The sequence below is a fragment of the Salvelinus namaycush genome, chromosome 32 (genome assembly GCF_016432855.1).
Source record: "Salvelinus namaycush isolate Seneca chromosome 32, SaNama_1.0, whole genome shotgun sequence".
NCBI lineage: Eukaryota > Metazoa > Chordata > Actinopteri > Salmoniformes > Salmonidae > Salvelinus > Salvelinus namaycush.
The window spans coordinates 16,550,956-16,564,675 of NC_052338.1; the positions used below are offsets into that span (position 1 = coordinate 16,550,956).

Sequence of the window (13,720 nt, forward strand, 5' to 3'; positions counted from 1 at the left end):
AGTGCATTTGCCGTACCAGGCTGTGATACAGCCCGACAGGATGCTCTCAATTGTGCATCTGTAGAAGTTTGTGAGGTGTTGTGTCCCAGGTATAAATCAGTCCCTGATTAGAGGGGAACAATGAAAAAACGCAATGGAACTGGCTTCGAGGTCCAGAGTTGAGTTTGAGGAACCTAACGGGTTCCAGGATAGAGCTTGCCTGGTGATGTTGGAAGGGGGCTTTTAGAGGGTGTGGCCAATCCATCCGTCTCCATCTCCTCCTTTGGATCTCCTCCACAGAACATGACTAGTGCACTCCCAACCACCAAACCACACCACCAACCAACACCAATTGATTTGTCTTTTATTTTAATAATATTAAAACACATTACAAATGAATTAAGGAAATACAGAACAGGTCATTATAGATAACTTAAAATGTACCCTGCAACTTTGTTCACATTCATTGACCAAAATAACTGAATGGATTTATTCATTTTGGTCTCAGCAATGCACTTCTGTGTCTGTTATTATGAGTAAAATAAACAGAGTAAGAACTTTTGTTATTTGTTCTAGGCTGGGCAACGGTTTGGGTAATACTTTGCTTGAAGGGGGTGTACATGAGGCTGATGTTGAATAAATGTGTTATGAAGGTTGTTATGAATGATACTGCAACACTAATATAGGTACTATTACGTTTACATTTCAGTCTTTTAGCAGATTATGGTTAAGTGCCTTGTTCAAGGGCAAATCGACAGATTTTTCACCTAGTCGGCTTGGGGATTTGAACCAGCGTCCTTTCTGTTACTGACCCAACGCTCTTAAGCGCTAGGCTACCTGCCGCCTCAAACGCTGATTTCTCACATAAATGCACCCATTCATTCAGGTTACAGACCATGTAACTAGGCCTAGGACCCCTAGTTAAAGCGAGTGCAACAATATCCGTAGGCTAGTGAATGGTTATGAAAGGTTTCATAAAAGGTGTTATGAATGCCATATGTATACTTCCTTCCTAAAGTGTTACAGCATTTTGTTCAGCTTGACATACGAGTCCCTGTCATTATTCTTTGACTTACATAACCATCTTGTCATACTTTAACTTTAGGTCCATTTCTAGCTATACAAAACCTTGTTGCTAAAATAACCACATGCTAAAAATCATACAGAGGGGAAAAAATGCAAATGTGTTGTTCTCTATGGAGCTTGGATATACAATACATCTACTGCATTTGTCACCATACAGAGAATCAGGGTGAAATATAATTCAAATCTTGCAAAGAAAAAGCCCAAAAAGCTTTGATCTGACAATGGTGAGCTCTACAAGATACTATCTTTGTTTTGTTTGACAAAAACTGCTGAAAAGACTTCATCCCAAAAGCTGCAAAGAGAAAGTGGTATGCTTTCTATTTTTGAAAGAAATGTGTAACATAGAGCAGACTGTTTTAGAACTGTTGCTATCATCCCACAGTAGACCTCTAGCTCCACACACACACACCAAAAGGGTAACACACCTTGAATACAACACCAGACTGTTATTCATACCAATCTCAAGCCAATATCCTGGGACGTCTTCTGAAAATTATATTTGGGTGTCTTCTTCAAGTTGAAGTCATACAAATGCGTTACAAAAACAAACAATATAAGATACGGTGCCTGGCTATGTTGTAATTTTGTTTTAATAAAAACTAACGAAACAACAATGAAAATAAGGGACACCTTGGCCTAGCTGCTAAGGACCACAGCTACACTAAAAAGGCTAGGTCTTTGGCAGCGTTCGGTGTACACTCCACACACTTGATCACACCACAAGTCTGCCTGCGTATTCTCTTTTATGTTCTGTCCATGAGTTCATATCCCTGGTCTCAGATCTGTTTGTGCCATCTTGCCAGCTCCTACGATAATTGTCACAGCAAGATGGCAAGACAGCACAAACAGATCTGGGACCAGGCTAGTCCATCCCTACTGTCTCACATGGCTCCAGGGGGAGGATAGGGTATTGTCTTTGTCTGCAGAGCTGAGCTGGATCATTTGTCCTTGTCCTCTTCCTGAGTCTCCTCCTCGATCACCATTATCCTTAGGCCTGAGATCTGCCCATTAGCATCCAGCTGTACACCCTCTACCTGGCTCTGCTGCCCAGCCTCAAGCACATCCCCCTGGGCATCTTCCGACTCTCCCTGCATCACCATCTCCTCCCCTCCCTCAACCCCCTCCGAGACCATGGTCACCTCCATCCCAGTATGGACCACTACGGCAGAGCCCTCCTCCCCAGCCTCGGCCTCTCCTTCTTGGGCCAGCTGTAGCTCCATCACCGCCCCCATGGTCTGGTCATGGTCGCCCGGCGTGGGGTCGATCTCAATCACGGTGGTGTGTGCCTGGCTCTTGTCCTCAACCCCCTCTACCAATCCCTCCTGTACCATCCCCATCTCCACAACCTGGCCCATGGGCTGCTCCACCATCATCTCCCCACCGTCGGTCACCCCTCCCTGGGTGAGTTGGACCAGCTCCATGGGACTCATCATGGTTCCTCCCAGCTGACTGGGGTCCTGGAGGGTGGTGCCCACTAGCGTCAGCCCCTGGGAAGGGTGCAGCGTCAGGGTCTCCGTCTTGCCGTCGGCCCCCACCATGGTGGTGATGTATCGGGTGAAGGTCTGAGCGCCGGCGGGCAGAGTGTGAAGGGTTACCGTGTTGTTCTGTTGACCCAGCGTGGCCATTGGGAGGCCTGACAGGGAGAAGGGCTGGCCCATGGAGGAGAATGAAATGGGGGAGAGGATAGTGAACTGCTGGGGCTGCAGGGTGGCTGTCTGGGGCTGGGAGAGGGAGGAGGTGAGGAGGGTGGTGGTGGAGGCTGGCCGCTGCAGACGGGGGCGTTTGGCCTTGGGCTTGGTGGGTTTGCCTCCTGGGATGTGGCTGATGTTGTTGAGGGGCTGAGGGTGGCAGAGCTGAGCTCTGACGTGCTGCTGTCGTCTCTGTTCCTCCAGCTGCATCTCCAGGTCTGCAGAGATCAGGTCAGAGGTTAGAAATGACTCAGATGGTGCTCTACAGTAATCAACCGTATCAATTAGCAAGTGAATACTTTTTGTTTGAGGCAATATCCAATACAGGTCGATCTTTACAATTAAATGTAGACTTCAATGCGGAATACACGTTTCAGTTGAATGCATTCAGTTGTACAACTGACTAGGTATCCTTTCCATTTCAATTAAATGTTTTGTTCCCGACCATTCACATTAAATTATATGACTAAAATTGAAATTCTCCAGAACATCATAGGCTACATATCTCAATCTCCCTTCCTCTGCCTGAAGTTACTGAATTGAAAACTGAATTGATCATTACTCACTGGTCAGTGTGCTAATGACCTGCTCCTCTCCAGGGTCAGTCTGTTCTCTCCTTACGCTCAGGATGTGTTTGACCGAGTCCAGCAGGCCGAACACCTGGGCCAGGTTACTCAACACTGCCACCTCTACCAGACAGGAATCTGAGGTCCATCAGTGGGTAATCAATCACATGGTCAGTAATAACACATCCATCAGTCAGTCAATCAATGAATTAATCAAAGACATTAAATGTGTTTCAACAAGACATATGTGTACCTTGTTTTTTGGTTGCCCCCATAATCTAGTCTTTTCTTTATGTTACTCCTGAGAAGTCAACGTTACTTCTCATTTTATTTCATCCCCGGACTTGATCAACAGAAACCAACGTTGCACCTGTGTGGCACCATGCATATACCCTTAGAATTGACCTGTACCCTATCCCCTCTGTCCTAGGCCTAGGTACCAGTACCCACACCTGTGTCTTGCATGGCAGCCTGCTTGCTGTGTAGCTGCACTCTTCTCAGGATCCATGACCTGTACCCTGTACCCGATCTCCTGTGTCCTTGGCCTAGCTACCAGTACCCACCTGCGTCCTGCATGGCAGCCTGTTCGCTGCGTAACTGCACTCCTCTCAGCATCTCCAGCAGCTCTGTCCTGATGTTGTCCACCACCTCCCCCATCAGGCCTACATCAGCTATGCCTCTCCAGAAGTTCAACGTCTCCTCTGGGGGAACATAAAGGACACAGCAGAGATCAAATTCAAAGTAGGGTATATGCAATTTGAGTCACAGTTATGTGAGAGAGGTGAGGAAGAATTTATCCAGTCGCATACCAAGCAGACCTAAAGTCAAATATGTGTTACATACTTGAGATGTGGTTGGTTTAGCTTGACCAGCATGTAGGGTCGGTGGAGTTTGCACTTTGGGGATTATTTTATTGGTTTCCTTTTACCGGGCGAGCTAAATAAATCGCACCCAACAGCAAGTACTTGACATAGCTTCATACCTGGGTCAAATGCACTAAGATTAATACAAGACTAATGCCCAGACAACTATTTGACTTCAGAGTTGAGAGTATAAATATAGTCACGAGTGGGAACTGTTTAGGTGAAGAACTCACCTGATATCTCACTGGTTTCCTTCTTCTCTGTTGTCTCCACTGCTACGGCCCCAGAACTCCAATCCACTGTTCCGGTCAGAACCTCTGACCTCTCCTCTGTTGTCATGGCAACCTGGCCACCATTACCAATCACCACCTGGGCTACAGGTCCAAAAAGGGGAGAGACATGGTTAGCTACACTACTTACAATATTCAATATACAACATAAAACGGATGGTTCCGGTCCTGCATGCTTATTGACTGATAACGTATTCCAAATGTGTGTGTGTGTGTGTTATATATATATATATATATACCAATGAAAATGTAAAGTTAATTGACATGCCTTAGAATATCACAAATTCAAAATGAGGTAAATGGGAGAAAATTGGATTAAAAGGTTCTTTACCAAAAATAACTGCCAGACAAAATAATAACTGCCAGACAAACTTTTAAATTGTTTTGCCACAGACAATCAGATCTTAACAGCCCCAGGGAGGGGCGTGTCTGGTCTCACCTTGTGAGGAGGTGGGTGTGGTGAGGCCGCTGCCGTCAGGGGGGAAGCGCGTGTTGTTGATCAGCAGGTCAAACTTGGTGCTTCGACACGTGTTGGTGCACAGAGTGCTGTGTTCATAGAAGTCTAGCTGCCCCGAGTCCATCATCTTCCTGAAGGAGAGAGTTTATTAGATAAAGGTTAAGAGTGAGGAATGAGAGCGGGAAGGGACACACGATGTGCATCAATCACCTCGGGTTGATTTCCCCCTCAGACCTGGGATTCTAACTTGCAACCCTCCAGTTTCTGGCCCACCTCTCTAACTTCTTGACTACCTCTGAAGCCTAAGAGATAGGCATTTTGCCTATCTAATGATCCCAGATCTCTCCACAAGTGCATAGGGGGTAGGGGCTAGAGGCTAGGGGTTGATTTGGGACCGGTCGACTCTACTCCTGACCTGAGCATGACCCCGCTCATCCGGATAGCTCTCTTCCAGTCTTTCAGTGTAGCCTTCCCAGACATGTGGACAAACTGCTTGGGACTGATCAGCTGGTCTTCATACTGTATGGTGCAGACATTATAGGTAGAGAGTTTAGAAAGGAACCATCTGTTCACTGCGATTACAAAACAGATACCTATACCACCTTATCATAAAGGAGACAGCAAAGAAACAACTGGCCAATGAGAAACCTTCAACTGATGTCTAAGGCATTATTGAGGCAAACGGTATGTGACATTCTCACAATCTCATCTGTTGACAATGTACAAACAGGACTAAAACTCTTAAAAAGTATACCAAAGCTGGCAGTCTGAGCTGTTCCTTCTCTGCACACTAGCATTTGAAAAGCTTTATGATTTCTGTAGAGAATAGTGACCATGACAATACTAACCTTGACACATTTTACGTTTATTCCAGGACAGACAAACTTCTTGACCAGTAGCACAGCTTTACACTCTCCACATGTGATGGGATAGCCCAACTCTACGTCCTCCCCGTCAACTGTTGTTTCTTCTCAAGGAACACACACACACGTGCACATGTTTTATGATATGCTTTGTTTGTGTGGGACTGTGTGTGTGTCTGTGTGTGTGTTACTTACCTGGGTGTGACTCCACAGCCACAACAGCTGTGTCTGCCTCTCCCGACTCATCCATACTGCAAGGGAAAGTGAATACAAAACAAATGAAATCTTTGGCTAAAAAACAAAGCAGGGTCTGCTTGCCACAAGACTGTTAGCTCACTAACCTAAAACCTAGGCAATCAGCTTGGGGAGCCATCATGTGAGCGTGGTTCACCGAACCAACTCTGTTACACTAGTCTTGTCCTCTTTTCCCCCCCATCAGGCTCAAGTAAACATCAGTGTGTACCTACCTTGCTGTGATTGGTTGTAGCTGGAGGATGACCTGTGTCTTGCTTTCATTGTCATCACCATCATCTTCCTCAGCAGCCCTCATCACCATCAAGTCCCCCATGGAGACTGTCGTCACCTCGGTTTGTGCCATCCTGACTCCTCTCCCAGTGTAACCTACTGAAAACCCCAGATAGGGATGAAGAGCACAATGGTGACAAATAGGCAAGATTAGAAGAATGTGTGTGTGAAAGACTACTCACATACAGGAGGACAGATAGGACAAGGTAGAATATGGATAAGATGCTCTCAGGGCAGACCATGCCTATAAACAGATTCAGTTCAGTTGCCTCTCAGTTTCAGCCAATGGCTGTATGGTTTAATTTAAACCTCCAACGTGTTATTCTGTCATAGTTAGAAAGGGGGGCACTGCATGGGGCTCATTGAAACCCACGGTTACTAACTAGCTATCTTTCCTACTTGGTCCCTACACATTTAAAAGGCGAGGAGAAAAACCTGACTGAAAACTTGCTTTGCATAACTTTTAACTAGTAGCTAGCTATCGTTACACCTGGTCTCCTGGCTGTAACTAGTGCACTACATTGCCCATATCCACAGAAACGCTGCGTTAGCTAGCTAACTAACGTACTAGTTAAAAGTAATATACAGCAAGTTTGCACTCAGTTTTTCTCCTCGCAACGTTTCTGTGGGTATGGGCAGTGCAGTGTAACTAGTTACAATCAGGAGATCAAGTGGTACATAGCTAACTAGCTGCTAAAGCGCCATTTTCCTAAATAGCCTTTCCCACTGATCTGTATAGCTGAACGGCCTACGCCCATGCATTGTACTAGTCCGGCTATCTTGCTAGCAAGATGGCTAAGCTAACTAAAGTAATGGACTTTGGGCAGAGGTTTGGCGCTCACGCAACCTGTGGCCGGGATGTTACTAGCCACCTTGAGATTTACAGCGTGGCGGCGGTTACGTACCGCTTGTTTCAGACGATAGCGTGCGTCCGTTCGTTCTACTTTTTCTTTTCTCCGCTCCCCTTCAAAATTACGTCCCTGTGCGGCAGCACGTACACCAAACAACAACGCGGCGACGGCGTTGCCCCGCCATTCGGAGCGAGCACGGGGTGTTACCCCTTTAAAATTACCAAATCTACGTAGAGATAGACATTACCTCGCATATAAATCAGTTAACCTTTATGAACCGAATACACCTAACAGTACAAAGCCATCGTTTAGATTTTCCTTACCGTTTTTATGAACTCGAACACATCCCTACAAGCTGCTGGGCATGCGCACTTCGAACAGTCACACTTCCTCATATAGCGCGGCTCTCCAGTCATGCAGCATCCTCAAAAATAGGTCAAAAATAAAAACAAGCCTGTTGACAACAGGTGTTAAATGTTTTATGACGGCAATCATCACTTATTTTACAGCATTAGGACAGTTGGATTGTGACCTGCTTTTGCTAATGCGTGTTTTGTGGACCAGTCGCACAAGTCTCTATATATGGGCGCCGCACTAGAATGCATCAAAACTTGTTTTGTTAAAAGGTTATTATTTTTATACAACATTTTGGAGCGCAAAGATTCACGATCATTCGCAGCTCCGGGCAGTAAAAATTATGCTTCCGAAATCTCTTGATATCGATTCCGCAAGAAGAGTGGTGAATCCCCACCCTCCCTGTGCTAAACATAGCAGAAGCCCTTTTTACCTACATATTACAGTTTTTACCATCTGTTCTTTGGACACAGGGACTTCAGTCAGGGTAGGGAAAAACATGACATGTATTTTATTTTGTTAGTGATTTTCCGTTGTATGAAATACTTAAATCATATTTTAGTTGACAAAACAACGAATAATATTGATGAATTAAATAGAATTAGATGCATTTATCCGTAATTTGCCATAACGCAAAGCATCATGGGATAGATAGGTTGAGCATTTTAGATTCTGATTGGTCCCCACGATAGCGCCTTGTATATGTATTCCAAATCGACCTCTTCCCCGATTGCGTCTCAGTCCTGAAGTGTGTGCACGTTCATTATTCCCTGCAAATCAAACAATATTGGATTGTGTACTAGCGTTTCGAATGAAGGGAGCAAGTGCACACTTCAGGAGAAGTTTGAGATTATTGGGACGTAACGCTAGGATAATCGCTAAAAGGTATCCAGAATTTGTCAAATTAACATCAAAAGCTGTTGTTTTTCGTGTATTTTAGCCAACCCTTTTCCTAAACGTAACCTAATTATCCTAACCTGCTGCGTAAATTCTGCTAACAATCGTACCTCTCTGAAATAATGAATGGCCCTCCCTTCAGTAAAAATATGTTTACCCGACCCCCTAAAACCTGGAGAAAAAAAGTGTCCCTCCACTATACCAAAAACAATAATTCCAACAAAGCGTTTTGTAGTTACATGACAAAGTAGGCAGAAGGTTGTGGATTCGCATATCACCACGGACAGGGGTAGGGGTGATAAGATCCCCATTATAATAAAAGCACTGCATACATCTATCATCTTATTTGCGTCCGATAAAAAAAATTGCTTTTTATATACGCAATTCATGCACTTCTACGTCATTTTTACATGACTGGAGAAAAGCAGAATATGTTTTTATACGACAACAGCCTGACAACCAACAACCAGCATGCTGTAGCCCCTGAGAGGTTGTGATTTCTATACAGGCTATTGTTAAAGAATAGGACAGTACTTTGTTTGGAACAGAGCTAAAGTTGTCTATACACATTGAGTGCAACAGAAGTATCAGATCATCAAAGAATTCGAGAAAAATACAATTGTTTTTTAACACAGCAGCCGCATATCATCAGGTAGTCCTACTGTGCATACGGAAAGTATTCAGACCCCTTGACTTTTCCCACATTTTGTTACGTTCCAGCCTTATTTTAAAATTGATTAAATCGTTTTTTCCCTCATCAATCTATACACAATACTCCATAATGACAAAGCAAAAACAGTTGCTAATTTTTGCTAATTTGTTAAAAATTAACGGAAATATCAAAATAATCATAATATCATAATAATATAATTATTCAGACACTTTACTCAGTACTTTGTGTATATGCACTTATAAAAAATGTTTTTGGGGAAATGATCATTTTCAAATATATTCTATTTTATTCAATGATATTGTTGTTACAGAATAGATGTGTTTACTGTGATTAGGGCATGGGAATATAAGAGCATATGCTAGGCTAAATTAACAATCTAGGCATGCATAGTTTACCGCATGATCCTCAAACCAAAGACTGGCCAAACTCGTGTTTCTGAAAGTGAATTCCAATGCACTGTAGAATGACTGTAGCTTAATAAGGCATATTCTGTTGTTGAAGTGCTATTGTTGATGTGTTTTTGAAATGCTGATTGCTCCTGCCAGCCTGTAGCATGTCACAAATAAGTCACAATTTGTTTCTTAAATGGTATGCTATAGCCTTCAAATAATAATAATATAGCCCAAATAATTCATTTTTGTTTCTTCTTAGGCTACCTGGCTTGCTCAGTATGTAGTTTAATAGCCTGCTGAAATGTTTAACCTTAAATGAAAGTGACAGAATCACACATTACTTCCTAAGCAAAGTACATTTTATAAGGGCACAAGGCGAGACCCAAATGCAGACACAGGAGGCAGATGGTAGAGCTCCAATATTTATTATAACGAGTACATAAACCAAGTGAGAGTCCAAACAGTACCAGATGATAGGCAGTCTCGAGATCCGAGTACAAAACAGTACAAGGGGATAGGCAGGCTGGTAGTCAGAACAGGCAGAGTGGTCAGGCAGGCGCGTTTGGAGTCAGAACAGGCAGAGTGGTCAGGCAGGCGCGTTCGGAGTCAGAACAGGCAAGGGTCGAAACCAGGGGGACTAGAAACAAACAGACTGGGGAAAAATAGGCACAAGGAAAACCACTGGTTGACTTGGCAAACAAGACAAACTGGCACAGAGAGACAAGAAACACAGGGATATATACACCGGGGATAATAAGCAACACCTGGAGGGGGTGGAGACAATCATAAGGACAGGTGAACCAGATCAGGGTGTAACACATTTTTTGTCTCCTCGGCTATAGTAGGTTGTACTGCAGCCTATGAATGTCAAAAAGAGAAGAAATAAATCCCATATGCATCAGAGTCTTTCCCGGCATGTTACAGCTTGTTTCTAGCACAAAGCATTGCAGACTAAAGCGTCATTATAGATTGCTTCATATAATCATGTCCATTTTTGAGAGCCACAATACTCTCACACCCTCACATACTCCCTTAATTTGAGCCCTAGTTTTAACTTAACACACCAAGCCCTTCACTGACACTGAGATATTTAAGGAGTGCATGGTGATGGAAGGAATTGGCTGATGAAATCTATGGATAGCAGACTATCATTTAATCTGTCAAACAGGTAGGCCTACCTCTTATTTCTTGAATAGGAAGAAATAGGCTCCAAGACAAAGAAAGCCCTCTTGCTTTAGGTAGCCTAAAGTCAAATTAAAGGAAGACAGTTTATCCGAATTAGACCTTCTCCAATTAGTCTACTTTCAGCAGCCATGTGCTGTCCATTTTCACGGCTGCCACTTCGAAGTATATAAATTAAGTTATATGGCTTATTGTGAGGTCAATAACTGTGATAAATAGCTTCGTTATGGGCAAATAAATATTTTTTTTACTCAAATCAATTATAGCAGTAGCAAGCTTACCTCTGGTCCTCGTTCTCATCTTTGCGCTCTCTCTCTCAAACTGAACAGGACATCAGTAGGCCTAGTCCGCTTACACAGATATTGCATTTTTTGACATATAAAAAACATATTTTCAGAAGAAGCCTTTGACTCGCCTACTGAAGTGCCACCGTACACAGCACATCCATTGGTTAGGCAGCACAAAAGGGTTTACATCAGCAAGAGCAGAGCAGGTCAGGCCTCATGATTGGGAAAGCCTATCCATTACAGTGTGTAATGCAGTGTAGCCTAGGTTTATATACACAATTTATTTAAAATGGATTAAAATTATATATATTTTTTGTCACTGGCCTACACACAATACCCCATAATGTCAAAGTAAAATTATGTTTTTGGAATTTTTATAAATTAATTAAAAAGGACATTTGAAATGTCTTGAGTCCAGTGCTAGCTGAGCCACCAGAGTCTCTGGGTTCGCGCCCAGGCTCTGTCGCAGCCGGCCGCGACCGGGAGGTCCGTGGGGCGACGCACAATTGGCATAGCGTCGTCCGGGTTAGGGAGGGTTTGGCCGGTAGGGATATCCTTGTCTCATCGCGCTCCAGCGACTCCTGTGGCGGGCCGGGCGCAGTGCGCGCTAACCAAGGGGGCCAGGTACACGGTGTTTTCTCCGACACATTGGTGCGGCTGGCTTCCGGGTTGGAGGCGCGCTGTGTTAAGAAGCAGTGCGGCTTGGTTGGGTTGTGCTTCGGAGGACGCATGGCTTTCGACCTTCGTCTCTCCCGAGCCCGTACGGGAGTTGTAGCGATGAGACAAGATAGTAATTACTAGCGATTGGATACCACGAAAATTGGGGAGAAAAGGGGGTAACATTTTAAGAAAAACAAGAAAGAAAAAAAAATGTCTTGAGTCAATAAGTATTCAACCCCTTTGTTAAGGTAAGCCTAAATAAGTTCAGGAGTAAAAATGTGCTTAACAATTCACATAATAAGTCGCATGGACTCACTCTGTGTGCAATAATTGTGTTTAACATGATTTTTGAATGACTACCTCATCTCTGTACCCCACACATACAATTATCTGTAAGATCCCTCAGTCGAGCAGTGAATTTCAAACAGATTCAACAACAAAGACCAGGGAGGTGTTCCAATGTCTCGCAAAGAAGGGCACTGATTGGTAGATGTGTAAAAAAAAAAAAAAACCCAGACAATATCCCTTTGAGCATGGTGAAGTTATTAATTAAACTTTGGATGGTGTCTCAACACGCCCAGTCACTGCAAATATACAGACGTCCTTCCTAACTCAGTTGCCAGAGAGGAAAGAGACCACTCAGGGATTTCATCATGAGGTCAATGGTGACTTTAAAACCGTTACAGAGTTTAATGGCTGTGATAGGAGAACTGAGGATGGATCAACAACATTGTAGTTACTCCACAATACTAACTTAATTGACAGAGTGAAAAGAAGGAAGCCTGTTCAGAATAAAAAATATTCCGAAACATGCATCCTGTTTGTGACAAGGCACTTAAGCAATACTGCTGTCACGCCTACTCCCACTCCCCCACTCTAGCGCTTGACGTCGCCGGTATACTGACCACTGGTCCTGGCAACCATCAATACGCACACCTGGACCTCATCATCGCCTTGATTAATCTCCCTTTATTTAGCCCTCAGTAGCCTTAGTCATCAGGAGTATTGGTTTTGGTCACATTCAGTACAGGTCTCCTGTTTTGTTTATCTGCCTTTCTTATCATTAAACTCACCTTCTGCACCTGCTTTCTATAGTTTACAACTGCAAAAAAATTGGCAAAGCAATTCACTTTTTGTCCTGAATACAAAGTGTTATGTTTGGGGCAAATCCAATACATTACTGAGTACTACTCTCCATATTTTCAAGCATAGTGGTGGCTGCATCATGTTATGGGTATGCTTGTAATCGTTAAGGACTGGGGAGTTTTTCAGGATAAAAAGAAACGTAATGGAGCTAAGCACAGGCAAAATTCTAGAGGAAAACTTGCTTTGTCTGCTTTCCACCAGACACTGGGAGATTAATTCACATTTCGGCAGGACAATAACCTAAAACACATGGCCAAATCTACACTGGAGTTGCTGAGTGGACAATTTACTGTTTTGACTTAAATCTACTTGAAATTCTATGGCATAACTGTCACGATCGTCTTCTTGTGAGAGATTGGACCAAGGCGCAGCGTGTGCAAAATACATCTTCTTTTATTAGAAGAGAGAAAAGAAACACGAAACGAACAACTATACACAAACTAACAAAATAACAAACTGACGACCGTGAAGCTATATAAACAAAATGGTGCTGACACTGACCATTACACACTGACATAGACAATTACCCACAACAGCTAAAGCCTATGGCTGCCTTAAATATGGCTCCCAATCAGAGACAACAATAACCAGCTGTCTCTAATTGAGAACCCATTCAGGCAACCATAGACTTTCCTAGACACCTACACACAACACTAAACCATCTACTCTCCTTAACCCTCTAAACCATACAACACCCTAGACAATACAAAAACACATACTTCCCCATGTCACACCCTGACCTAACTAAAATAATAATGAGAACAAAGATAACTAAGGCCAGGGTGTGACAATAACTGAATATGGTTGTCTAGCAATGATCAAAAACCAATTTGACAGAGCTTGAATATTTTTTTAAAGAATAATGGGCAGGTGTGGAAAGCTCTTAGAGACTTACCCACAAATACTCACAGCCGTAATTGCTGCCAAAGGTGCTTCTACAAAGTTGACCCAGGGGTGTGAA

The 13,720-nt window shown here is 43.5% G+C and overlaps 1 protein-coding gene and 1 non-coding gene across 5 annotated transcripts; both read right to left on the reverse strand.

The window, feature by feature from the left end:
• Positions 1-326: 326 nt before the first annotated feature.
• On the reverse strand, positions 327-7,663 carry LOC120027231 (glucocorticoid modulatory element-binding protein 1-like). 4 transcript variants are annotated; one of them, XM_038972130.1, is made up of 10 exons: positions 7,492-7,663; positions 6,260-6,416; positions 5,988-6,043; positions 5,778-5,896; positions 5,345-5,448; positions 4,912-5,060; positions 4,416-4,556; positions 3,883-4,020; positions 3,320-3,457; positions 327-2,971 (listed from the first exon to the last, which is right to left on the reverse strand). In XM_038972130.1, exons 2-10 carry the CDS (start codon positions 6,388-6,390, stop codon positions 2,004-2,006), a joined length of 1,944 nt encoding a protein of 647 aa, XP_038828058.1. In that variant the 5' UTR covers positions 6,391-6,416; positions 7,492-7,663; the 3' UTR covers positions 327-2,003. The 4 variants fall into 4 exon arrangements, with proteins under 4 accessions (XP_038828058.1, XP_038828059.1, XP_038828060.1 ...); XM_038972131.1 differs by lacking the exon at positions 7,492-7,663 and adding an exon at positions 7,223-7,481 and having other exon boundaries at positions 6,260-6,413; XM_038972132.1 differs by lacking the exon at positions 7,492-7,663 and adding an exon at positions 7,223-7,481 and having other exon boundaries at positions 3,320-3,442.
• A 154-nt stretch (positions 7,664-7,817) lies between these two features.
• On the reverse strand, positions 7,818-7,953 carry LOC120027553. The gene has a single exon (XR_005473314.1). It is a non-coding gene; the product is annotated as a U11 spliceosomal RNA (small nuclear RNA).
• Between the last annotated feature and the right edge of the window lie 5,767 nt (positions 7,954-13,720).